Source organism: Ailuropoda melanoleuca, chromosome 7, assembly GCF_002007445.2.
Source record: "Ailuropoda melanoleuca isolate Jingjing chromosome 7, ASM200744v2, whole genome shotgun sequence".
Classification (NCBI taxonomy): Eukaryota; Metazoa; Chordata; class Mammalia; order Carnivora; family Ursidae; genus Ailuropoda; species Ailuropoda melanoleuca.
This window is the reverse complement of record NC_048224.1, coordinates 1,097,774-1,124,360: the sequence shown is the minus strand read 5'-3', so window position 1 is coordinate 1,124,360 and position 26,587 is coordinate 1,097,774. Positions and strand designations below refer to the sequence as shown.

General features: G+C 36.3%; 1 protein-coding gene across 14 annotated transcripts in view; it reads right to left on the bottom strand.

Annotated features, from left to right (window-relative positions):
* The window catches only part of KDM4C (lysine demethylase 4C), a 502,429-nt gene that overhangs the window by 116,874 nt on the left and 358,968 nt on the right, over window positions 1-26,587 (bottom strand). For all 14 annotated transcript variants that reach the window (XM_034663835.1, XM_034663840.1, XM_034663834.1 and 11 more), the window contains 3 exons: window positions 26,040-26,116; window positions 4,743-4,798; window positions 2,435-2,543 (listed from right to left, as the gene is read on the bottom strand). In XM_034663835.1, the coding sequence (XP_034519726.1) occupies window positions 2,435-2,543; window positions 4,743-4,798; window positions 26,040-26,116 (242 nt within the window). The remainder of the gene's footprint in view (window positions 1-2,434; window positions 2,544-4,742; window positions 4,799-26,039; window positions 26,117-26,587) is intronic.

Here is a 26,587-nt window from a genome sequence, read left to right as displayed (position 1 = left end):
TCTCTCAGTCTCCAACTTACTTCTTTCATCCAAGATATTCTGTCTGAAAATGATGAAAGTTAAAATTTCCTTTATGTGTACATCTTCCCTATGGACCAGTGGGTAGGTTTTCAAATGGGAATGATATTGCCTCCCAAAAGGTACCTGGCATTGTCTGTTTGGTGAGGGATGCTGCAATCTACAATGCACAAGACATCACCCAGAACAAAAAATTGTCTAAAAGGTCAACAGAGCCAAAGTTCAGAAAGCCTATCTAGACTGTAAAATGCTAAAAGATAGGAACGATGTCTTATTTGTAAATGTACAGTAAGTACCTGGCAAGGTAAGGTAATAGTGGTTTGGTGAAATAAATTGATACTGACATCTAATGTTGGCCATGTACCAATAGATTATACTTTAAAAGAGTACTAATGTCAGGAAAGCATACCCTTCACTAAGTGAGAAAGACTGGTGCACAGACGCTATGCGATGGGGATTCACCACAGTGATGGTGCCTTCTTGACAATTCTTGGTAAAAAAGTCATCTAGACTTTTGGTTGTTGCCCACTTTCAAAGTGTAACAGAATTTCTGAGTGATTTCTTTCCCCCAAAAATGAAGTTTCTTCTTGTATTTTCCCACTTAACCACTGTGAGGATTTTGATAAGTACCACTTGATAAATACCAAGAAACTCTCCATGCATATAAAACTATTAAAAACAGAAAATCTGATCTATAGCCTGCTAATTTCACCCAAATATGTCAATAAACAGCTCATTAGAAGTAGACTTCAGGTGATCTTAAATTCAGTCAAAACATATGCTTTTCAAGGTATCAATTGTTTAAGGATGTAAAACATTCTGTAAAGAGTATGAGATATACACAATCAAGGCGAGGCATAGCATAGTGCTTCCAGACTGGTGTGAGTAACAGTAAGTCAGCATTCACGTACTACTTAGCCAGGATATAGTTCCTTAAAGGAAAGCACCAGAGCATTAAACTGGTAACAGAAGTCATCTTTCAGGAAAGAGAACCAAAGATGATTGTTAAATGCAGTGCTGGAAATTTTGGAAATACATACTACTTGTAAATTAGAAAAAATTAAAATGTAAGACATTTGTTAATAGTTGTCATACTAAACATTAAATTCTTCAACATGTGATGAACTCAACATTTTTAAAATATCCTATCTCATAGTCCTAATTCTTGCAAATGTTTTTTGTTTGTTTCTCATTGGTATGTGCGTGTTTTTTTTTTAAACTGGTGACCAAGATACAAGATTTCAAACTTTCCTATGAAGTCCAGGAGCTAAAGAACTTTTTACTCTCTTCTGAATTACTGTGGGCTTTAAAGGGCCATTTAAATGACCCATTTCATTCACAAAACTTCCACTACCACATCCTGGGCATCCTGGTGCTACCACTCAAACCTGCCAATGACAATCATCAGGTCCGTAAAGTACCATGTATTTTCTAGCAATGTGAAATTCTTGATGCAGCTATAATGGAAAACAACAGTGTATACTTTCCCTTTTCCGAGAATGAAAGACTGTAGATTCTAAGTGCCTGTGACAGAGGTCCAGAGACAATATGCCCAGCTCCCTGATGGGGAAGACACTGGTAATAAGTTAATAGTTGGGTAGAAAGTTATTGCTACAGTGCCCAAAATATTCTATAGAGGAAAGATCTCAAGTTAAAAATAACAAGTACTGAAGAAATTCTAGGGAATTAAGTCCACATGTAAAACACACTCCAGTATTTTAAAATCACGCAATGGAACATTAGAGAAAATTATCATTAAATATGAAATTTAAGGGCCTAAACTAATGCTTTCTTGGCTCACACTTTAACAGAACTCCAGTGTTGAGGAATGAAAGGCCTATCCTTGGAATGAAAAATATTCTTAACAAAGAGAACCAGTAGGAAGATTTTTATGAAAGCTTCTAAACCAGTCAGAAGATAATCAGCCAAAGAGTTTGGCAAATTAAATGACTTGTACCTATTTGTAAATGAAAAAAATCCCTTGGTAATAATAAAAGTTTTTCTATTTCTCTACAAATCTCTTAGTGAAGAGATGATGGAATCAGGTTAGGTGAATTTGCTAAGTCAAGACCAACGAAAGAGAGGCCAGAGAGAAAAATTAAACAATTTAAATATAGATAGATAATTCAAGTATATTACTAACAAACCATGGTTTGAAAATTCACACTAATCCAGAAAAAGGAGTATTCCTTTGCCTCATTTCAAACAGAACTGAGGAAGGTTATATCATACTTACAATAAAATACGAAAAGAATATGTACAGATAAGTAAATGTAGGCTAAAGGTAAAAAAAGGGTAGAATAATGAAATGAAGGTAAGAGAAAAATTATCTTGAGAATGTGACATTAAAAGAAATATTCAGAACTTCAAATTAACACTAATTTATTAGGTAAATTAAAGAGGCTTTGCCACTCACCAATTTTAACCTCTGTAAAGGTATTCTGCCTACATCTATCTGTGTCCTTTCTGGGACATTAGTGAATCGAACTTCTGGGACCGCAACAGCACACATGACATGGGCCCACCTACAGGAAAGGAGACATGAAACATGAAAAAAAAGTTCCCTAAACTTAGATACTGTATACTTCAGCTAGGCGGTGGCAATTCTCACAGAGAGTAAATACACAGACAAGAAAGAAAGCCAAAAGCCTAAATCCGTCACAAACAGACTCTGAATTTTAAAACTCTTGGGTGTACCTGGATAGATTCAGTACCACACCTGCCCACCACTGCAACATGAAGAATGGGGTGAAGACCAAAGACTCAGTCCTATCAATATACGGTATTTTTCTACACTGGCTCTGCAAAATACTGAAATGTAGGTTTGCTATTTCATTTAGTACTGAAATATAACAGGTGATTAATATAATTAAGCTAATTAATATGTGGCAAAAGATTAGTTCAATTAATAAAAGGTATGAATTGGATATGGCATATAATCTTTTTACATAATATAAGTGTCACAAAAACTAGAATAGTAAAGTCTTCTAAAAGAATTAACACTGATTAAGTCTTTAATTAAATTGTTTCTCATTGCAATCCTACTATAACCAAAAGAACCCAGAGATAAGGAGGAATGAAATTTAGTTGGTTCTCTCATTTCCTACTTAAAGCCAAATATCTCCTTTCAAATTCTGAATTATCCCAGAAAAATGACACCCCCATTAACACTAGTTTCTCATAAATGTCATGCCCCAAGTAAATATAAAGACTCTTAAGGTTTAAAGACATCTTGAAGGAATTATCATATCCATCAACTTATTTTTAAGTCAAAGAGCGTGTCGCTCAAACAACATAAGACTCCATCCTGCCTTTAAAGACCACAGGAAGAGAGGACAAGTGTCAACCCCATCAGGACAGTCTTTCAAATCTAATGAATACTATAATCCTATAGTAATCACTGTTCCTTTCTGTCCTAGCCCAAGGGTAGGAAGAGAAGTTCTTACCACCTCTGTCTATACAGAAATCACCTAAAGTAGCTCATAGTCTGCATGACCTGTACAATATCCTAGTCCTAGCAACACTTTTTGGTATAAGTGCCAATCACATTAACTGACACTAAAAAAGAAAGACCTAAAGTTAAGCAAAAATAAGTCTATTAGACTAAACTTTACCAACACAGGAATGATAAATCCCTTCTCTCTTCCTTGTAAGCCACCTGAAACATGTGCACATGCACAAAGTTATGTGAATTCGATCATTACATTATATACCATGGGTCCCAACTCCAATGCCCGCAGGGCCAGGCAGGAGGTAAGCAAATATATTGGTAAATCATGGTAATCTGGGGATCATTTGTCCCATTTAGGCCAGGTCCTCATCCCAACATGTTATTGACATAGAGAGATGCACAATTATTCTTCAAGTACAGATAAAAATAAGGATTTTTGTACAAAATCTCTCAACTTTTAAAATTTTTATCAAATTTATAAAATGGTGTGTCAGTCAACTAAAAACATATCTCGGGGCTGGATTTGGCCCTTAAATACCAACTTCCCACCTCTGCCTCTATCATTTCTACATTTTCCTATTTCCAAAGGGATCTTTAATATGCTCTGGTCTCATTTTAAATACTAAAATTGGGTCATGAAAATAAAATATATGCAAGAATATATTTCAACAACCACATTAAAAACCAGATTACTTTTCTTTTATGTTCATTTCCGACTCTCAAGATTCTCTTCATATTCTCCAACTGTCCCCTTTAGATCTTAAAATCAATGTTTTTCCTTCCTATGTTTCTATTTTAGTACATACACTTTCTTGTTAATTTGGTTTTCAAAGTAAATTGTTTTGTTTTAATATTATGACTATGATTGATTTTATTTATCTAAAGGTAACAGATTTCACTGTTTTCAGGCACACTGTTTTTATTAGACTAATAGGATTCATCATATTAAACACCAGAATTCCAGTGGCACCTAGATGATATGGGCTGCCTTCACTTTAAAACTGCCATTAGTAAAAGTGGGGTTATTCTTCATGGGTGTCAAAGACACGGACAGAAGCAAGGCTTAGACCACCTTCAACCAGCAGAGGTGAACGTGCTGTCAATAACAGTCTCTGAAGTCATGCACAGCATCCCAACCTCAAATCTGGACAACAAAAGCTTTGGAACAATGTGTCGAATAATGAGAGGTAAGACAGCAAACTGTCCACCCTGAGGTTCAACACTCTAGAGAGAAGGAAACAATAAAATTGAACACAATTAACACATTACTTACTTATTGTTCTTTGTTTCTTTAAGAGCACCCCCTCTCAAATTGCAAAGACAGCACTCCTGGGAGAAAAAAAAATACCACACAATTATCAGACTCATTTAACAGACATCACTACTATTATTCTAAATATTCCTGTAAGTTCTAATCTTTTATTTTAAAATTAAAACCATCAGGAATTTCATGAAGGCCTATCTCTGAGCAGTTCAAGAAAGGAAAGGAAAAAGAAGGGAGGGAAAGTGAGAGTACACACAAAAATATTCTTGATACATATATCCTATAGGGAATCATTATTACCCTGGTATCGTGTTCACTTGCCATCTCTGGGGGAGAGCTGTGACACAGAGCACTAGGTAGCCTGGAGAGTATTTACTAGAATTCTAGAACAGAGAATACATGTATGACTGAGTCTTCTTGTACTCTGGGAATCCATTTGTGTACACAGGATAGCTACAAAATAGAGTATTGGCAGGCTTCATTCTGCAACAAGGATTAGCAGGACACTCTTTTTGAAAGATACTCTTTTCATAAAAATATCATCTGGGTCTTTCTGTGGGTGGGTAAATGGTGTTGGAAAAACTGTACTGCTAAACCCAGGCTATCCACCCCCAGAAAAAAAGCACCACAAAATGTTTTCCTTTCTTCTCCCCAAATAAGTTTATATTTGGGGCACTTTTATGTCTTAGATTGGCACAGACTGTTTCACTCCAAGATGACTGACTCCCTTTACCAGAAATACAGACTTTGTTTATATTTCTCACTACAATCCTATGAAAAGTCCATGAGAAAACAGGACCAGAGAGCAATGCGATGCCTTTTGCTGACCTAGAATTTTTAAATTAAATACCTAAGTAATTTTATTTTATTTTCATCCTCAAGCATTAATAGATGTCCTCCCAATTTATTGCATTACTACATTTTTTAAAATAACTATAGGTTATTTGGGGGTTTTTCCCTCACCAAGCTATATATATATAATTTCTTCATCGGTTCTCCAAGGTGACTTTCTTTAAAGTTTGGCCTAACTTTATGGAGAATCCCTTTAACTTATCTACTATTAATAATGGAGTGTCAAAAACTCTATAGCTTTAATTTTTCTGAGGAGAGCAACACCGAAACAACTGAGGAGAAGCAATATGCCGGTGTAACTCCTAACGGGCACAAAAAGCAGACCACCAGAAATGTTCAATGGTTTCATGTGTCTGGAAACTCTCTGCACATCTATTTGAAATTTCCTGGGTTGTTATTAAAAGTTAGAGTAGCAAAAGCTGCCCTGTATATGTATATACATCTGAATCCATTAAAAACTCAGCTCAAGGAGATAACTCGATGGCTTTTCTCTGTAACAGAGCCAGATTCTAGAGGCCCTTCCATAATAGTTTTGATGAAGCACACAATGAAAGTAAAAATTCAGTCCAAATATTAAAAATGAGAAATTCAGTATTTCAAGTTATTCAATAATATCCAAATTATTCAAGAACAATTTATTTATAAAACATTACTGATTTTAAGTATTTTCCCAGTAATTTAGCACACTTTCCACAGAGATATAGAAACTGAAAATAAAACATGAGGTAAAATATTTTCATTGCTGTCAGTATCAAAGTGAGAATGCAGCAAAGGAGAGCTGTGGATGGTGAGGAGCTCAGACTCTAAGAGCTTTAGATGCCTGATTAATGGAACTAGTACCGAGAAGAAGCCTTAAGGGACAAGCTAGCAGAGTTAAATACAGCAAAGCAGCATGGAAGGTCCTTGAAAGCACCTGCGGAGGGTCATTAAAAGGTACACGTGCTGCAGACACCACAACGGGAGGGAGCAGTCCTCTCAAATAGAATACACAGACTCAAGATTTTAAGTGAGGCTGAGAAGACTCCACTTGCCACAATGTGAAACTTTTTTTCTGGGATTACCAGTGACCTCCATGTCGCAAAATCTAATGGATAATTCCAAGTCTTTGGTTCACCTGACCTGTAAGTGGCATTCAACATTGCTGATCATGCCCGACAGTTTCTACCTGTGGCTCCTATGATCTGTCATGCCTCTTCACTGTCCTTCTCCACCTCTTTTTGATCCTCTGCTTCCTTTCACAGGCATCTCTTTCACACTCCTTGAACACTGTAGTTTTTATACGAGGCTCCATTCGCTTCTCTATCCACACCTGCTTGCTGGGCATCTGATCCACTTCCCTGACTCTCCAAAGGCCAGGGAGTGATTCAAACATTAATTTCCTGATATGTTTGACTGACACTCAACAGACATCTCAAACACACATGCATAAATGAACTTATGTCTCCTTCTCAAGCTTGTACTTCCCCACTGTTTCCTATCAGGGGCATCAATCATCCTTTTCTAGCTCATGCTGGAAGACATCATTTCCCTCTCATACTAGAGCGGATTGATTGAGTTCTGTCAATCCCATGTCCAAATCTGCCCTCTTCTCTCCATTATCACTGCTGCCACATTAGTTTTTACCCCTGGCATCCTTCAGCAGACCTAAACTACTGCAATTAGCCACCCCAGGTCAACAAGAACCCACCCAAATGGGTTTTAATGCTTCTCAGTACTTAACGTGGTCCCAAAAGGCCAGGATCATAAGGCCTGGACCTTGCCCAGACTCAAATTGTACTACTCTCCATGCACTGACACCCTGTGCCCCCACACACATCAGACACACCCTACACCATTCTTTTTCACACTGAACACATTCTTGACATCTCAGCCTAAATGTTGACTCCTCAGAGAAGGCTTTCCCAATCCCCTGGCCCAGTTACTTCTCACTCATTACTCTTTTTAACCATTTACTGAATTCTTTTTGCTGAAAGAATAAGCTGTAAACTCAATGACTGCTATGGAAATATTTGTCAGGCTACTCTTTCTCTATTATGATACCCAACAGAGAATACATCCTCCAGATGAATTTGTTACATAAATGAGAAAATGGCAAAATATGGCAAAGTGAAAATCTTGAAAATTACCAAAGGATTAAAAAATTGCAAAGATCATTTTTACATACTGGGACACTAAGAAAAGGAAGTTGCAGGCTCTGGTGACTTAACATGGAATTAAGAAGCAATGAGTTGACATGGGGGTATTTTTGCCATGATTTACTTGAAAAATCATACTCCTTAGTAAAAGTCAAAAATATTCATGGCCAAGTAGTTATTTATATTTCATATATATGATATCATATATATCATGGTTTCATATATATGATATCATATATATCATGGTTTCTGTTCAATTCACTCAATTTTAAAAAATAAGTAGGAAAGAAAAAAGTCATGTCCAGTTATGTCACTGTTTTGAGTCACCATCCCTCATATGGTGCAAACTAGTTGATCTGTCACAAGCATAAACATGTCAACTTCTTGATTCATTCATTTGTAAATGAACTTGCACTAAATGTCTATGTTATTAACCCAATAAAAGGCAATATCATATAGGACACTTTTTAAACATTTCTTTTCTTTCTTAATTAGTACCTTATTGTTAGGCAACAAAATTGATAATTCTAAAATTTAAAAGGTTAATCCTTACCTGAAAAGGAGCCCAAGTTTTCTTAAGAATCCATACAATGCCTGATACACATAAAGGTTGATATCTACCAAATACACTAATTGTATTAGTATTGCTTATCTTCTAATTCAGTGAAAGAATTGAATGAGAATAGAGGGAGTGATTAGAGTCCCTTCAGGACACTGATTTATTAAACTGGTTATCAATAATAAATATTTTCTGTTAGAAGAATAAAAGCTATATTAAAGGCCTATTTCATTCTAGATACCCTGCCAGAAACATCATATACTTTACCTCCCTTCCCTCACATGAACTTATTAGGTAATTTATATCCCAGTTACTTTTGAGGAAACTAAGATTCAAGAGATTAGGTAATTTGTCTAAAATCACCCAATCCAGGAGCCATCAAGCTTCATCTGTAAATGGTCAGATATTTACTAATTTAGGCTTTGCACTACACAGTTGTGGCAACTAAACTCTGACACTGCAGGACAACATGCAAACAAAGGGGTGTAGCTGTATTCCTATAACAATGTTATTTACAAAAACAGGTGCTGAGCAGGATTTGGCCCACAGGCTATAGTTTTCCAACCCCTAACCCTCCAGCAAAAGGAGTAACTGGGGTTCAAGTTCAGGTGTCCCTGAGCACAAGTCCATGCTCCTTTTCTCCAGCATCCTCTGGCTCTAAGTACAAAGCAAGGCATAAGATTTCAAAGTAGAATGCCCAAAGAAACAGGAAAGTGTGCCTGCCCTGGGAGGCTTACAGTTCAGGAGGGGAGAAGACCTATGTGTACTTAACCATACCATGAAGAAGATAATGATAAAAGGTATAACCAAGTCCCCGTTTCCTCATTTCTATAAATGACTAAAAATTCATTTTTTAACTAATCCCCTCAAAAGAACCCATATCATAAAAAAAAATATGTTACAAGCAGCATGTATTATATAACAATTTGTATTCCCGTTTGTTTCATTCACCCAGCTAATAAAACTTCTCACTGGTATGAGATCATTAAATTTACCCCCACTTCTTCCTTCAAAGAATGATACCATTTTAGGCAAAAAGCAACGTTTCAGTTAGTCTGTGCAGTCTAACCTCAGGCTACACGAATCCAATTTAACTGACAGGAACAACAGTAACACTAGAGAACCAGGCTTTATCCTGATATTTAATGAATTACAGATGGTCAGGGCTCAAAATCATAGTTCTGCCATTTACTAGTGGCATGACCTTGCTTCAGATATGTTACCTGTAAAAGGAGGGGAAATACTACTTCCCTAAATGAGTTAATAAATGTAAAGCATTCCATAAACACAATATAAGAACAGTGGTTAGATATGTGAAAAGTTCATTGTGGTTCTAGACAACTTATACATAACATTGCCAGTGAATGATCTGGGTGTGGTGGTTTAGCAGAGACAAAACAGAGATCTGTCAATAATTCTCTTGAGGTGTAAAAAGCAAGAAGCAGACCTGGAGAGAAAAGAAAACTCTCCCGGAACCCCAAATCCAGGCAGCTAGACCTAAAGCAAGGACAGGTCCTCTCCAGTTCTAAAAGCTGCCAACTCAGCTGGGAGAAGCAGGCAGATGCTAGAGGTTCCACAGCGCTCAGAAAACAGACACTGCTGAAGAAAACACCCTGGTCCTATCCTCCAAACACCTGAAACCAGAGTGGACCGAGTCAAACCAAAGCTGCAACAAAGCCCAAACCTGCTCAACTATAAATTAGACTGACCTCACTCCCACTCTAGAAACCTGACAAACGGTCATGCCCTTTCTGAAAATAAGGTTAACTTCATTTGCCACAAGACAAAATATCCAGCACACAATAAAAAAAAAAGCACAAGGTACACTAAAAAAAAAACAAACAACTAAAAATATGATTTATGATTAAGAAAGTTAAGAATCAATAAAATCAGACACCAAAATGAAAAAGATGCTGGGATGATCAGATGGAGTTTAAAATTGCTATGCTCAAAATGCTGAAGGAGTTCATGAAAAAGATAACATATGTAAAGAGAGAGCAATATTTTAACAAAGTCATGGAAATTATTTAAAAAACAAATGTAAATGGTAGAAATGAAAAAAATGTGACATTGATAATGTTGAATTCAATATATTTCAAAGCAGACTGGAATTGAGAGGGTAAAACTTCAATGACTTTAAAGGCATGGATAGGAAATAGAAGGAACGAAAGCAGTTATGAAAATGAAGGGAGATCTAAGGGAAAAAAATTGTTCAATTTCTGTATAATTGGAGTCTGAAAAGGAGAGGAAAGAGAGTGGATGAGAATGAATACTGGAAGAGAAAATCACAGAAAACTTTCCAAAAGCAGTGAAAAACAAAGCAAAACAAAACCGTCAACCCAGGGTGCCTGGGCGGCTCAGTCAGTTAAGGATCCAACTCTTAAAAGCAGAGAAAGAAAAACACATTCAGTAAACAACTGTATGAATTTCATCTGATATCTAACCAGAAACAAGTGGCAATGGAGAATATCTACCAAAATGCTGAAAGGAAAAGGCTGGCAACCTGGAATTCATTTCCAAGAAAAATATCCTTTGAAAATGAAGATGAAATAAAAACAATCTCATAGAGATAAAAAATCTAAAAGAGTAAGGGAAAATGATACCAGCCTGAACCATGGGATTAGCACAAAAGAATGAAGAACACCAAAAAAGAGTAAATACATGGGTAACTATAAAACAAATTTTTATATATTCAAAACACATACATACAAAGAGAGAATGAGAGCAAGAGACAAAGAGAAAGAGACTGTAAGTTTCCTAAAAAGGCTTGACTGTTTCAAACAAAAATTACAATACTGTAGAGTATAATGTATGTAATGGTAAATGTTAAACCATAAATGAAAGAGGTTTAATGAAATCATACTGTTATAAGGTTCTTACATTGTCCATAAAGTAGGATGATATTGCTGGAAGGTGGGTCCACCACCTATCACAAAGGCCTCAAGAAATTCCCAAGTATTAAGTTCTAAGGAATATAAGCTCCCAATCAAAACTCAAAAAACATGCAAGAAAATATGGTTCCATGAGCAGAAGAAACATAGTGTAAAATTAGATACACAATTAATATTTTAGGTACAAGATGTAAAATAAACCCTTTAATATGTTTTAAAATTAAATGTGGGTATTAGAAATATAAGTAATAGACTATAAACAAATAGCAAATCAGATTTTTAAGAACAACAATATAAAAATTCTACAACCAAAAAAAAAAAAAAAAGGAAATCGAAAACTTAAAGAATATGTTAAATAAATCACTGTTAACTGAAGAGAGAATTAGAAAAAAAGAAAGAGGGGTGCCTGGGTGGCTTAGTTGGTTAAGCATTGGCCTTCGGCTCAGGTCATGATCCCAGGGTCCTGGAATCAAGCCCCACATGGGGCTCCTTGCTCAGCGGGGAACCTTCATCTTTCTCTCTCTGCCTCTGCCACCACCACCGCCCCCCAACACTGTCCCGCTTGTGCTCTCTTGCTCACTCTCTCCCACTCTCAAATAAATAAATAAAATCTTTAAAGAAAAGAAGAAAGAGCTAAATAACCAAATATTAATACCATAAACTATTCAATAATGTATTCAACTGAACACTGAAATGTGTTATGACAGAGCCAGAGAGAATGTGTCTCTGAATCATAAAAATAAATTGCAATTGATTTATAGATCTAAACTCAAAAACAACATAGAACTATAAAAGTATTAAAATAAATTTTAGGCAAATATATTAATTAATTTAGAATAAATATGACTTCTTAATATAACACTTAAAAGATAAAAGGCATATGGGAAGGACTAATAAATTTTTATTATATCAACATTTTAACATTCTAAAGGATAAAATACTACATAAATTAACATAAGACAAGAAAGTATTTCCAATATAAAACAAAGACTGCTATCCAGAAAGTATTATTTTATTTTATTTTTTATAATAATTTTTTATTATATTATGTTAGTCACCATTCAGTACATCCCTAGTTTTTGATGTAAAGTTCCATGATTCATTACTTGCATATAACACACAATGCACCATGCAATACGTGCTCTCCTTAATACAGAAAGTATTATTTTAAACCCACACTTTTGAAAAATAGGCAGAAGACTGATTCAAAGACTCTTCATTGTCAATAAACGCATGAAAGATATGCACCTTCAAGAATAAAGGGTGAAAGATGAAATAATGAGATATAGCTTTCAGATTATTAAATAAAAAAACATATGGTCTTGGGGTATATGAGATGTTATGGTGGCTCTGGAGAGGAATTTGGCATTATCAATCAAAATTTTAAATGCACATGAAGTATGACTTAGCAATTCAATTTCTTAGAATCTATCTTAGATAATTTATATTTGTACCGAAGAAGAATGTACAATCATCTCATTTCTGTTTATAACAGAGAAAACAGTTACCTATGGGAGGAACAAGAATTACCTGTTGCTTAGGTTTTATTTGTAATGTCTGGATTTTTTAGTAGAATAGAGTCAAGATTGAAATTTAAAATAGCAATGAAAAAGATCTAGTAAATCCATAAATACTGAGTTAGGAAGCGTTACACATTGTATTACTAAGTGAAAACACTACAGCCTGTTAAACTGTGACACCATATGGGTCCCCCAGGAACAGCGAGCCATTACATTTGTGCATGTATAGGAAAGATCTGCAAGGATAACTGATTAAATAGTATCAGTAGTTTTCTGTAAAAGAGAGTTGAGAATTCAAGAGTGTTCGGAATGGGGGGACTGTCTTTACAATGTTTAGTACTCTTATATTAAAAAAAGAAAACCCACAGACAAACAAGGAAATTGAACCTTTTTCTATTAAATATGTGTAATTTAAAATTAATGTGACTGTGGAGGTTTAGGCTATTTTCTTTACTTAAAGAAAATTTTAAATGAGCACTATGATTTCTTCTAGAGTCTTTCAGTGTATTAAACCCCTTTCTAATCTAACCTCTGGAGACACCCAAAGAGAACAAAATAAATAAATAAAATTCAACAGTCAGGGCTCATTGCCAGCCTTGTTTTATCTCATGTTTAATGAGCATGGCTTTTCCAAGAACAATAACACCCAGTGTAAAATGACTCACTATTACAAAGATTTAGATATGTTGCTAGTGAACCAATGTCTCCTAAAACAAACAAACAAACAAATACAAAAATGCCTGTCACAACATGATGATTCTGTAAGACAGCTCTTATTCCTGCCTCCCAAGTACAGCATTAAAGGAGCCATTCTGTTGTACTTACCCACCCTTCCAGGGCAGCTAAAAGCTGAATGAAAAAAGTATAAATTAAATCATATATTGAACATTGTAACTTTCCTGCTTAGGTCTGTTTCCCTCACCTAATACCATTCACAAACTCCCCTTCTAGCATTACCAAGTATTTTTAAATTCTGGTTTCATAAAAAATCACCACTGCAATGAACAGCAAGTATACCAATTTACAACATGGAATGATTTCTTTATGGCTCAGTTATTAAACCATGAAAAAGAGTGTTTATAATCAAAGTGCTGACACAACATTAACAACAACGGTGAGAAGGACATTGTAATAATACAGCTATTGCAGTTGTTCATTATTTGTGCTGGAGGGAAATCATGTTCCAATGGCTCTTCTATAAAACATCAGTTAAAGAAATGCCAATACCAACATTCTCAAGCTGCCTCATAAGAGGCTCTCATTTTAGCTGACATATCCGTAAGTGCCACTAAAGCCAATTTTCAGTGCTATAGAAAAATTATGAAATTGAAGTACCTCCCCACACCCTTATTTATCTGACATGTTCATAACAGAAATGCAAAACCATAAAATAGGGCTGTCTGAGCAGGGAAAACAAAGAGTAATTAATCACATTAACAGAAAGCTAGCTTACAAAGTGCTGATCAACAAAACATGGAAGAACCATTTCTGGAGATGTGGCTCATTTATCAGGGCTGAGGAGAGAACAGGATCTCACAGAAGGACAGGACTGGCATGAATTCTGAGTGATTAGGAAACTGAATGACAGGTTTCCTGCAGTCTTCTTTTGAGTGGAAATTCCACAGGCTCCAGTGAATTTCATACTAGCAAGTGAATTCTCCAATTTAAATGCCCACATCGATTTTGTAATGTAAGTGAAAACACACATTCACTCAACAAATATTCGTTAATCCTCATGTTCCAGGGACTGGGCAACTGCAGTGAATGACAAAAAGCCAGCCCTCAATGAAGTTACCTTCTGCTGGGACAGCCCATAAACTAAACCCGCAGATTATTTAGAGTAGAGGAAGTCAAGTGCTATGGGAGTGGGCCATAGAATAATCTAGGGAAGGTGATGCCAGCAGATTCTGGCCTTTTCTAATAGGAAAGGTGATCAGTGGGGTGCCTGGGTGGCACAGTCGTTAAGCGTCTGCTTTCGGCTCAGGGCGTGATCCCGGCATTCTGGGATCGAGCCCCACATCAGGCTCCTCCACTGGGAGCCTGCTTCTTCCTCTCCCACTCCCCTGCTTGTGTTCCCTCTCTCACTGGCTGTCTCTGTCTGCCAAATAAATAAATAAAATCTTTTAAAAAAAAAAACAGGAAAGGTGATCAGAAATTTAAGAGGAGGAATAACTGATAAGGTTTCATAGGCCATGAAAAAAGGCAACAACTTTATTCTGACTGAGACAGCAAGGCACTGTGAGGTTTGAGCACAGCAAGAACATAATCTGACCTACATTTTAACTGGATCATTCCAATGGCTGTGTTGACAGCAGACGATAAAGGTTCAAGAGCAGAAGTAAAAAATGCTAAGCGAAATAAGTCAGTTGGAGAAAGATAAATACCATATGATTTCACTCATGTGTAGAATTTAAGAAACAAAACAAATGAACAAAGGAATAAAAAAGAGAGACAAGCCAAAAAAACAGACTCTTGACTATAGAGAACAACTTGATGGTCACCAAAGGGAAGGTGGATGGGGGATGGGTGACTAGGTGATGGGGATTAAGGAGTGCAGTTATCATGATGAGCACTGAGTAATGTATAGAATTGTTAAATCACTATATCATACACCTGAAACAAATAGAAAACTATATGTTAACTATACTGGAATTGAAATAAAAAACTTTTTTAAAAAGGTAGAAACAAAAAGAGACAGTAGGTTATTGCCAGAATCCAGGGCAGAGGTAATGAGTAGATTAGTCTATGAGCAGAGGCAATTACGAAGTCGCCAGAATTCCAGATTCATTTAAAAAGTAGCCAAGATAGAATTTACTGTTAAATATGGGTATGAGAAAAAGAAAAGCACCAAATCTAACCCTAGGGTTTTTGGCTTCAGCAGCTAGAAGGCCTAGAAATAGGACACCTGTAGGAGAAGATCTGGAATTCAGTCTGGGACAGGGTGAACTTGAGCTATCTATCAGGCAAAAGGAGACACTGCTCACGAAGTTGGCCATAGTGCTTCGCCCCCTAGGGGACAAGCTGAGCTAGACACTGATACGTACGGGCCATCAATGACTAGTTACTGTTTAAAAACATCAAAGCTTTGACACGGATGAGATTACCAAATGGGCTAGTGGCGAGAATAGGCCCAGGTTTAAGTTCTGAGGAGTGAACAGAAGTGGCTAGTAAAGAAAGAGGAAAAGCAGGAGTGTGTAGGGTCCTGGGAGCCAAGAGAAGACAATGCTTCAAACAAGAGACAGTGGTCAACTGACAGAGGAACAGAAACGTCTACAAAAACATGGGCAAAGCCTATGACTAGAGTAAGTTTAAGAGAGAAGTGTGGGGGGGAGAAGTGGGGGAGAAGAACTGGAGAGAATAAATACATGAACGAACAAAGACAAGTCTTTTAAGGAGTGTTACTATACATGGAGTCATGGAAAAATAGGGTGGAGCTGGTGAGGAAGAAGGATCAAGAGAGGTGTTTTTTTTTTTTGTTTTGTTTTGTTTTGTTTGGTTTGGTTTGGTTTATTTGAAAATGGAAGAAATAGCAGCTTATTTGGATGATAATCAGAATCACCTAGAGAGGGCAAACCTGCTGGTATGGGAAAGCAAGGGATGAATTATTGGAACTATGATCCTGTGTATAATAAGAGAGGGGGTGGCCATAGGTAGGTGCAGGGATATTGTGGATATGATGCAGGTGTAAACTTGCAGATCTCCACTGATGGCTTCCTGTTCCTCGGTGAAATGTAAAGTAAATTCACAAAGTGAGAGTAAGGGTGGGGGAGAAGAAGGGAAGCTTCAGGTGACAGAAGTATGAAACAATCAACCTGGACAGTGTAGAGGGAATGCATGATGGGAATGCAGCATGAATTACTGGCATCGCTGAGGACACATTAACAGTTACAAGCTGAAAGCAAAAGCAAGCTGCATAGTGGGTGGTTCTCCACAGCCATATAAAGCTACAGGGGTGCAGGTGCAGAGCAGATAGATAATAGGATTTACCAGGGTTGAGTTGTACCTTGGGAGAATAATAAAGTAAGCAAGTGGAAGGAGAGCCGAAAAGGAAACGTACCAGCTAAAAACAGAAGTAAGGGCAAGAGGGGAGGGAGACACTACAAAGCTGGAGCATTACTGGGAGTCCCAGTGGGGTAAAGGATTGCTGGATTCCGGGAACTAGAGAGTGTGAGCTAGTAAGACAGAAGAAAGCAGTCTGAGAAAGATGCTTCATGCCTCAGACTGGGCGAGGACACGGGAAATGCAACATACCTAGTGTAATGTCAGTTAAGAGTGAAAACACACGAATGACCCTTTCAAAAGGCTTTCTACTGAATACTGTATTAATTCTTTATTATTGCAATAATGAATAACCTCAAACTGAATCACTTAGAATAACACAAATTTATACAGTTCAGTAGGTCAGAAGCCCAAAAATGGGTCTCACTGGGCTAAAATCAAGGTGTCAGCAGGGTCATACATTTCTGGAGGCTCTTGGGTAGAAGTATTTCTTTGCCCTCTCCAGCTTTAAGTGGTGGCCCGCATGCCCTGGCTCATGGCCCTCCTCCATCTGCAAAGCCTGCAACAGCAAGAGCTTCTCACTTCACCTCATTCTGACCTTCTCTTCTGTCACCCTTTTCCACAGTTAAGGACCCCTGTGTCCGCATTGGGTAAACCCAGATATCATAAGGTCAGCTGATTAGCGACCTTAATTCCACACTCATAGGTTCCAGGGATTAGAACGTGGACATCTTGGGGGGGATGCACTTACTACATTGTAACTATTTAAATGTCATCATACAACCATTTGTATGAATGGAATATAACAGAAGAATATAAAGTCAGACATACTCTGTTTCAAATTCAATTTTTCCCTGGATTTATCTTCCTAATAGAATTGCTTACACCAATGTAAAAATTAATTTGAGATTTGCAGAGCACCTATCTGATAGCAAGCCAAGCACATGATCAGTGGAAAGAAGCATCTCTATAATTTAAGACTGGTCAGAGATCATCTACATGAAACTTAATGCATTTACATCATCATATTTCCAGGAACCTGAGCAAAGTATTTCAAGTTGAACATATATCTTACTTTGTTAAAATTGTACAACATTTGGCTTTCAAATAAAAACCCAGCTGGTTTATTCTTTCCTCCCAGCATGACCTTCCATAACAAATAGCAAAGTACTTGACTTCTTCATCCTGCCACTGGACTAATTTTTGCTATTCATGAGAAATGCCTGCACTGCACTTTTTTCCCCCTCCACTCTTCCTAGGGATCTTTTTCCTCACTGCTAAGGAGATGTGCCTCGAGGCCCAGTGACCTCCAGGCATGCACATCCTGGTGTGTAGTACAGTATGTTATGCTCCCCATAATGTCAGTCATTATTCTTCCTGACTTTACTTGTGCTCTCTGGTTGAAGCACTTAAGATTAATGAGGCATTTGTTCTCAATCAAGAAGCTATTTATGAATATAGTTCCACTTACAATAAGCTGTGTAGACTTCTCTTTCTTTCTCTCCATTACCAAGTAGAGGGAGGGAGGAGAATGGTTTATTGAAAGGAAGAAGAAAGTACAGGAAAAAATGATTTGTGACTTTTTAGCCTGTAAGCAGTTCCCTAACAGGAAGGCCTCCACATCATTTCTATGTGGTCAGGATAACTGATATCCTCAAATGTGCTGTTCTGTTTGGTTAAAGTAAAATCATTATTACCACCCTGGCCTTTGTGAGCCAAGGTTTAAGTCTCCAGCTGTTTAGAATAATCTGCCTCTTCAGGAGGCAAGAGGTAATTGTGAAGCCAAATGTATTCCCTCAAATGGGAGAGCGTGGTCCTAGCTAGTGGTTACAGGGACACCTCAATGGAGAGGAGTAATTACATAGCAACCACTTGACTACAAACAGCCACCACCCACTTGTGAATGCCCTGCCTTTAACAAGAATAGAGCCTTTCTTTTTCTACTAGTCTTACTGTATATGAGGATCAAAGTCAGCCTTTCAGGTCTGACTGGTCTTAATAGTATCTCATGGAATAATAATAATAAAAAAAACCACAGCAACACATCACAGGGAGCAGCAGCGCCACCATGACCTCTCAAGGCCATAAGCCAATGTGATCTAAAAATCAATGGCTCTGATCTACAAAGCCACTTTAGAGCTCTTCGTAAAAGAAAACTGTCAATGCTGTTGTCAGTTGGGAAATTGGATTCAAGAGATTATCCGGTTCTGGAAGGTCCTCTGGGCAGAAACTAGAGTAAATACGAAAGGGTAAAGAAACTGCTCTATTCAACCCACTAATGCTAATTAAACTATATTAAGTAGATAACAAATTCTAGTGCAATTACTCTAGAAGTTACTGCTGGATTAACTTTCAATGGAAACAAACAAAAATCATTCAAAAACCTTGTTTAAAAACTGGCCAGTTGCTTAGCCTTCTCCCCACTCTAAAAACAAGAAACTGAGATAAATGAGTCTGGGCCTGGAAATCTGAAGGCCGGCATACTGCCATGAATCCAGGCTCTCTTACCATATTGTGGGGCCATCCAGGGGGTAAAAGGCTTACTCTCTCAAACCCTGGTTCATTATCTATAAAAGGAGATTTCTGACAGAAGTGAAGAATTCTTTAGTCCTTGTCAGTATTACATTTTATGGAAGCTGTATGCTGCATATATTAGTTTATATTTAAATCAATAGTTATTCTGAATTTGTAGGTCAAAAGTTGAAAAATAAAACTTTACTTTTCTAAAATAAAAGACGTCAAAGAGCATAATGATTGGCAATTTCTAATATCTATTATCAGTACCATTATTTTTATCTGGGGAATTAAGGAGGGGGAATAAGGGTTGTGTTATATGGTAAAGGTAACATACACCTTAAACATACAAATTTTCTTTAATAATCTCCAGCTTAAGAGAACTCCTATTATAGGGAGAGGGAAAGCACTACCTTGAGATTCAACAGACCTCAGTTACGGTTGCTTCATAACAGATGCACCTCCATCTATAGGACCCAGTCTCAACGCAAAGTGGGGAACCAAAGACTACCTAATAAACCACCTTCCCCCACCCACCAATCATCAGGCAGAGTAAACAGAAAGTTACACAGGTTGACACTTCATTGTTCCCAAATATCTGACAAACTACTACTTCCAAGAGGTTAGTCATTTTTACTTGAGACCTAAAAGCTGACAGACTAAGATACACTCCCAAAGATCAGGAGTTCAGACAAATGCATACCAACAAATGACTTGGATTCTTCAGTCTACAACCTTTAGCAACACCATGGGAGTGAGTTTTGTAAAGACCACCTCATGAATTTCCAGAATTTAACTTTGTGACTACGACTTATGCAGACTATGACTTTCTTTCAAAAGTCAAATAAAATAGCTATACTCAGCCTCAGAGGGCAGGAATGGCAATCACTACCCAATCTATAGATATCACTTACTTACAGTCAAGCAGTAAAAAAATAAACACCAAAATGTTTATTTTTAATCATTGCAATTGCATATTCCATTCTTTATAAGAGGAATAGAAATGCAAATCCCAAATAATCATCAAGGTATAACTGCTCATATCTATGTCTTACCCATTTTTTAAAAACAAACAAATAAGAAAAATAAAGTGAAATGAATGTGAAATAAAATAAAAATAAAATAAATAAAATTAAATTAAAATAAAATAAAAGTGAAATAAATGGTGAATAAATGTGAAAACATATTTCATGTTTAGGTTTTGATTTCCTGAAACCATTCTGGAGGGGGGAAATGTTGTATTATAAATATGTTACGTTACACATATACAACTTCATTATTCTACATAGAACAATATAATCTATTCAATAGATAATGTGTGAAATTAAGTAGTTTGTGCATTTCATTATACAGAATGAAAATTCCAACCTATAAAGTGTATTTTCAATTTTTCATTAGAAAATCTGCTTTTTCATACAATGACAATATTCACCCAAGAATATAATATACAGCTGCTTTTTAAATACTGTATTACTTTCAAATAAAAATAATGAAACAAATTCTCCTAAATTAAATGTAATGGGATATACTGAACTAAAAAAGAATTTAGAGGATAATGCATATTGTTCATGCATTCCCAAACAGCAAATAGATAAAGTTATAGTAAAGGCCTTGAAGTCACTTGTTTGTTTAAAATTTCCTTTAGCTCATAAAAACTACACTGATCTGGCCAATAATTACCAGTGCCACTTCCATTCCTATACGTTTCTGTTACTCAACACCTCTGACTAGGTTAACAAGTGCATAATAAATTCATTATGCCTGAAGGTCCCCAATTCTTAAGGAAAGCTAATTAAAGCAAAATGGGAATACAAAGCAACACAGAATCAAGGGATTTTAGAATAGGAAGAGACCTTAAATATAATCTCTAATAGAACCCTCTCATTACATTGCTTTTAAATCTTTCCTTAATTTAGATTTTGTTTAGATTATAAGTATGTCAGCTACTGTGTTTACCCTACCAGCCCAAGAATTATTTAAGGTAATAAAAAAGCCCCCTAGTATCAGACATAGCACAAATGGTACACACTTTATTTGAAATTTTTCACACTGACAATTGAAAACTACAGCACAGGTTTAATGCTGCCAAGGACAGAAGACTGGCAACTCATGATTTGTCAAAGTCATAAATCTGAGTATGATGTGACTTTCCATCATAAGTTACCAATCCTTACATGCAGCTTTCACCACCACTTTTGGCACTAAAACAAAACTTCACAGCCCCTATTCCCTGAAAGGTCCCTGAAGAAATATCCAAATTACAGAAAAAATCACCAGACAGCTACATTATCCTTAAATTTTAAGAGAAAAGTGTATCCCTAAAGGAGTATTCAGGTATTTCACAGAAATACCCAGACTGAGAAAAAAATTTTTCCAGTGTAGGGATAAAAAAGAAAATGGTGGGAAAAAACCTAAAAGAAAGCAATACAAATTCTGTATTTTTACAGTGAGAACACAAGCATTTTTAATTAGTAGTAACTTATAGTCATTATACAGTGGAAATCAATAAGTAAATTAGAGAAAACTACAACAATTTAGATCAAAAGTGATTATACTCACATTAAAAATCCAAATAACAAGAAACTCATGCTAGAATCATAGTATTGATAGTCTACACCTTAAAGTGGAACTTGGTAATGTTTGGCATGTGCTCTTAAGTCATACTGTAACAGAGTAAAAACTGCTCCAAAATCCATTTTATAAATAGTCACAAAAAGGTCAAAACCAAACAAATGAAAATAAAATAATCCAATATAGTTGGGTTATAAGCCATAAACTCAAACATAGCTTTCAGTTAGTTGTATCTACTTACCCGAGCAGTACTGAAATGGGAAAACAGGCACAAAGCAATCATATTTAGTTAGAACGATGGGATGTACAACCCGAATCTCAGGACAGACAGGTATTTGGGGGGTTCTTTATTTCATTTCATTTGAATTTGGCTATAGAGCCAGGATCCTAGAATCTAAATTAGGGTACAATCCAAAATTTGTAACTAATCTCTTTCCCAACACATTCAGTTGAAGCGGCAATAAGGTTTCTTCTTTCTTGCTTTAACTGACACAAATGGATAAAGTAAAGAAACAGTAGCAAATGAAACACAGTGAGCACTGAAGCAAGAATCTGGAAACAGTGAGAGCACTAAAGGCCACAAATAAAGGTCTGGCCCACATCTCTCAGATCACAACCTTCTTACTTTGTGTTTCGCCCCATCAGAAATGATCCAACACTGCACCAGGTGTTCGGGGCGCTACAGAGGTAAATGAGACAAAGTTCTGGCCTCTGGTTACTTAAAAACTATCACAACAGCGGGGGCCAGAGTGACGACCCTTGTTAGAAATGGTAAATAAAAAGACAGCTGGTCGGTGAACATTGATTCCAGCCTTGCATACATCCTCAGTTACATTGCCCAAGTTGACAGTGACAAAACCAACTACCTCCTAACGTTAGATGAAATAATCCCTACCATGCCTTTGCTTCCAAAATTTAAATTATTAATGCTTACCTCCATGATACAGTTATCATTATAGTCTCCTTTCCCTGCCTAGCCTTACTGAAATATAATTGTCATATCACATGGTAAGTTTAAAATGTATAACATAAAACGTATAACGTGATGATTTGATTTATGTATATATATTGAGAAATGATTACCAAAATAAGAATAGGTAACGCATCCATCACCTCACATAGTTTCTTTTACTTATTTATTTTTTGTGGCGAGAACTTCAAAGATCTTAGCAACTCTCAAGTACAGTACTATACAATAGAATATTGCTAACTATAGTTGTTACTATGCTGTATATTAGATTCCCAAAATGTATTCATTTTAAAAATGGAAGTCTGTACCCTTAACCACCTTTACCTATTTCCCCCATGACGTCCACCCCGATCGCCAATTAACTTTCTGTTCCTATGCATTCAGTGTGTTCTTTTAGAATTCCACATATGAAAGAGTATACAGTATTTGTCTTTTTCTGTCTGACTTATTTCACTTGGTATAGTTCTTAGTGTATGTTGCTGCAAATGGCAGGATTTCCTTTTTTATAGCTGAATGTGAAATTCCCATGTGTATCTATATATATACACCTCATTTTCTTTACCCATTCATCCATCAATGGGACTCTTTAAAATGAATCTTTAAAAAACAGAACCACCTCACTCAATTCTCACATGTATCTTATAAAAATAAACATAAGGTATTTCAGGCTACCCTCTTCTTACCCTCCAGGTGTACAAAGTACTCATCATAAAAGGAAACAGAATTAGCCAGAACAATCACATCTGTGTATAAATATATATCCCAAGCAAAATATGTTATTGGAATATTTTGTATTCATGATGAATAATAAGTCTTACATTTACAAAGTACGTTAAAAAAGAAAATCCCAGGAAATAATTAAGAATTAGAGTTAGTGATGTACAAACCAGCAATCAAATGTCATCTGACCTCTCTTGCACTGTTAGATTTCCATTAGCTCCTTCGGAGCCTCCATTAAAAGGAGTTCCAAAGCTTTTCTGGAACCTAAAACTGACAATGTGAGATTGATTCCTGAAGAAGTCAAGTCTAAGGACACTTTTAAAATGCAATCATTCCAGTCACAAAATCTAAAGAATCATACTTGTCTACTAAAAATTAATATTGTAACACAGCCACACTAAATAAGGGAATTAAAGCCAAAATACTGACATTACCACTTACTTCCCTGCAATGCTTAAACTGCAATTCACTGATTTCTCAGGAGAAAAAAATAGGAATTGAGCTTCATAGACAAAGTTCACTCAAATGGATAAATTGAAAAAAACAATTGGTGCACCATGAATTCGGATCATTTCCACCTAGAAACAAGATATTATGTGGGTCTAAAAAAATCATTGTAAAATTGTATTCAGGAGTTTCCATTTCTTGAATCATGAGAGACTATGTACTCTGGGAAACAATCCAAGGGTTTCAGAGGGGAGGGGGGTGGGGGAATGGGCTAGCCTGGTGATGGGTATTAAGGAGGGCGCGTATTGCATGGAGCACTGGGTGTTATACACAAACAATGAATCATGGAACACTACATCAAAAACTAATGATGTACTGTATGGTCATTAACATATCATAATAAAAAAATAAAAATTAAAAAAAATTTTAAAAAAGAGTTTCCATTTCTACTGCGAATTGAAAGAAAATTACATGGTATCAATAATAAAATACAAAAGACATATTGTATCTTCTGAGGGTGTGAGGGATTAAGATTAATAGGAGCTTTAAATCAGTTCTAAAGTGTTATTAATCTAGTATTTCCTTCTTAAGACATGCTAAGAGAAAACAGCATAAACTATCACAAGCAGCCTTAGAATCAGGGTGGGTAGCCTCGGCCTGGCCCTGGCTTTGCCATGCAAAGGGCAGTGGTACCTTGGGTAACAGGACTGCTCAGTGTGTGAGCACAGGAGTCAAGCAGTAACTGTGGATGGAACAGAGAATTCTTCAAGCCTTGGTGAACTGGATTAGAATATCTCTAATCTCTAAACCTATACTTCAGGGTGAATGAGAGGACATCGCTGGCCAGACTGATTCCACAAAGCTTTAATCTGGCTCATACAATAAAAGATCTGCATGGTAAACAAGAATTGAATATACTTATTACAGCAGGACTTCCTGGGTGATTTTAAGATACTCTGTATTTACATATACTCTGTATTTACATACTTTTTGTTGATACAATGATCACATCAAAGGAAATACAAAAATGTTTTCTGCGCCCACTAATGAAAGATTTCTTAAATTGGATATATTACCTCTAACACCAAACAGATTAGACCATTTGGGCTATAAAGAATGTCCATACTTTCCTTCATTTTTCCCTCACTACCTAAAGTGGATGCCAGCAATAAAATCATTCAGAAAGACATTCTCAGACATCTTTAATTTATAGTCACCATATGTTTGTTTCAACACTGAGAGCTAAACATACTTATCATGACATAAATTTTTATCATGCAAGGCATTTTCCTTATATTGTTCTTCAGGATTTTAACTCTGGTTGCAAAAAAATTTAATTGTCATTAGAGATCATTGAGAAATAAAGCAAATGCTACTATTACAATTGCAATCATCTGCTCTGAGATTAAGAGTGAGGGATACAATGTTAGGATCTAACAGGTCCTAACTTTCAAAAATGCTCTGATGCTTCCTGAAAGAAAAATTTTAATAAATATCAAGGTAGCACACAATTAAACAGAAAAATAGGTGATATGGTGGGTTAGTGGAACAGAACTTAATGCTTGGATGTAAGCTAAAGTTTCAACAGGGTTCATCAGGAAAAACAATTTAGATGAGGATGAATCTGTGTACCCTAAGTGGAGTATCATTTGTTGATGAAAGATTCTGTCTCAAGTTCACAGTAATGCCTGGAAGAGCAGACCCCAAAGTTTGTTGAAGTATGAATGTATGAATGAATGAAGTGGGGAAGACCTCATACCAGTGGAAAAGTTATATACGAGCGTGGTTTCCTCAGGGGTCAGAGAGGGTCCTCACCTTGAGTGTTACCTACAATATTTATTTTCAAGAACTACAAAATAGACCTGGGCAGGAAAACAGGAATATTTTAGGCTTGCTCTGATATACTGGCAGTCTCTGCAGGTACCCGAGTGACACCTTGAAATTTACTTAATATTTCTATGATGAATAGAGCCACCAGATAGGATGGTTTGAAAAGAGAAGACTAGAAATATAGTTAGTGTAGAAGTACACGCAAAAGCATGTTTACAACATTGTTGCTGGATTTAAATGTGTTCACAGTGGAGAGAGTGAGAAGAGGGGTTAAAGGAGAGTAAAATAGGCCACTTACTGCTGTCCACGCATTTCTTTTGCAACGGGCACATAGCCATCCGTCACAGATCTCATGAGAAGGGATACCATAGCAACCTGTAAAATAATAGTATGGATCCACAAATTAGGTCTTTTGCATTTTGGTAGTATTATACATCTTAGCACTGAAATAAATAAAATCAGAACAACTGCCCACCATAATACCATTTTTGATTCTCACTGCTTAGAACAAAACATAAGCAAGGCTATCTCAAAGATACTTTTGGTTCTCATGCCTTATAAAAAGATATCAGTCCCAGGAAACATGAGAGTATGGGTCTTAATCATTACTAATGCTCATAATAGTTATCAGATAATTCTAGAATGGGCAATAATTAATTTATAATTTGTTGGATCTAGTCCTTTACTCATACAAAACATATGTCAAAATAAATTGCGATTCATGAAGGAGAATTTGGGGAAGTTTAAAATAATACAATAAACTTTGACATATTTTGCAAATTAATAAAATTTAAAATGACATTTCAAAAATTATGTTTTATTAGCTTTAATTTCAGTGATAGGGAC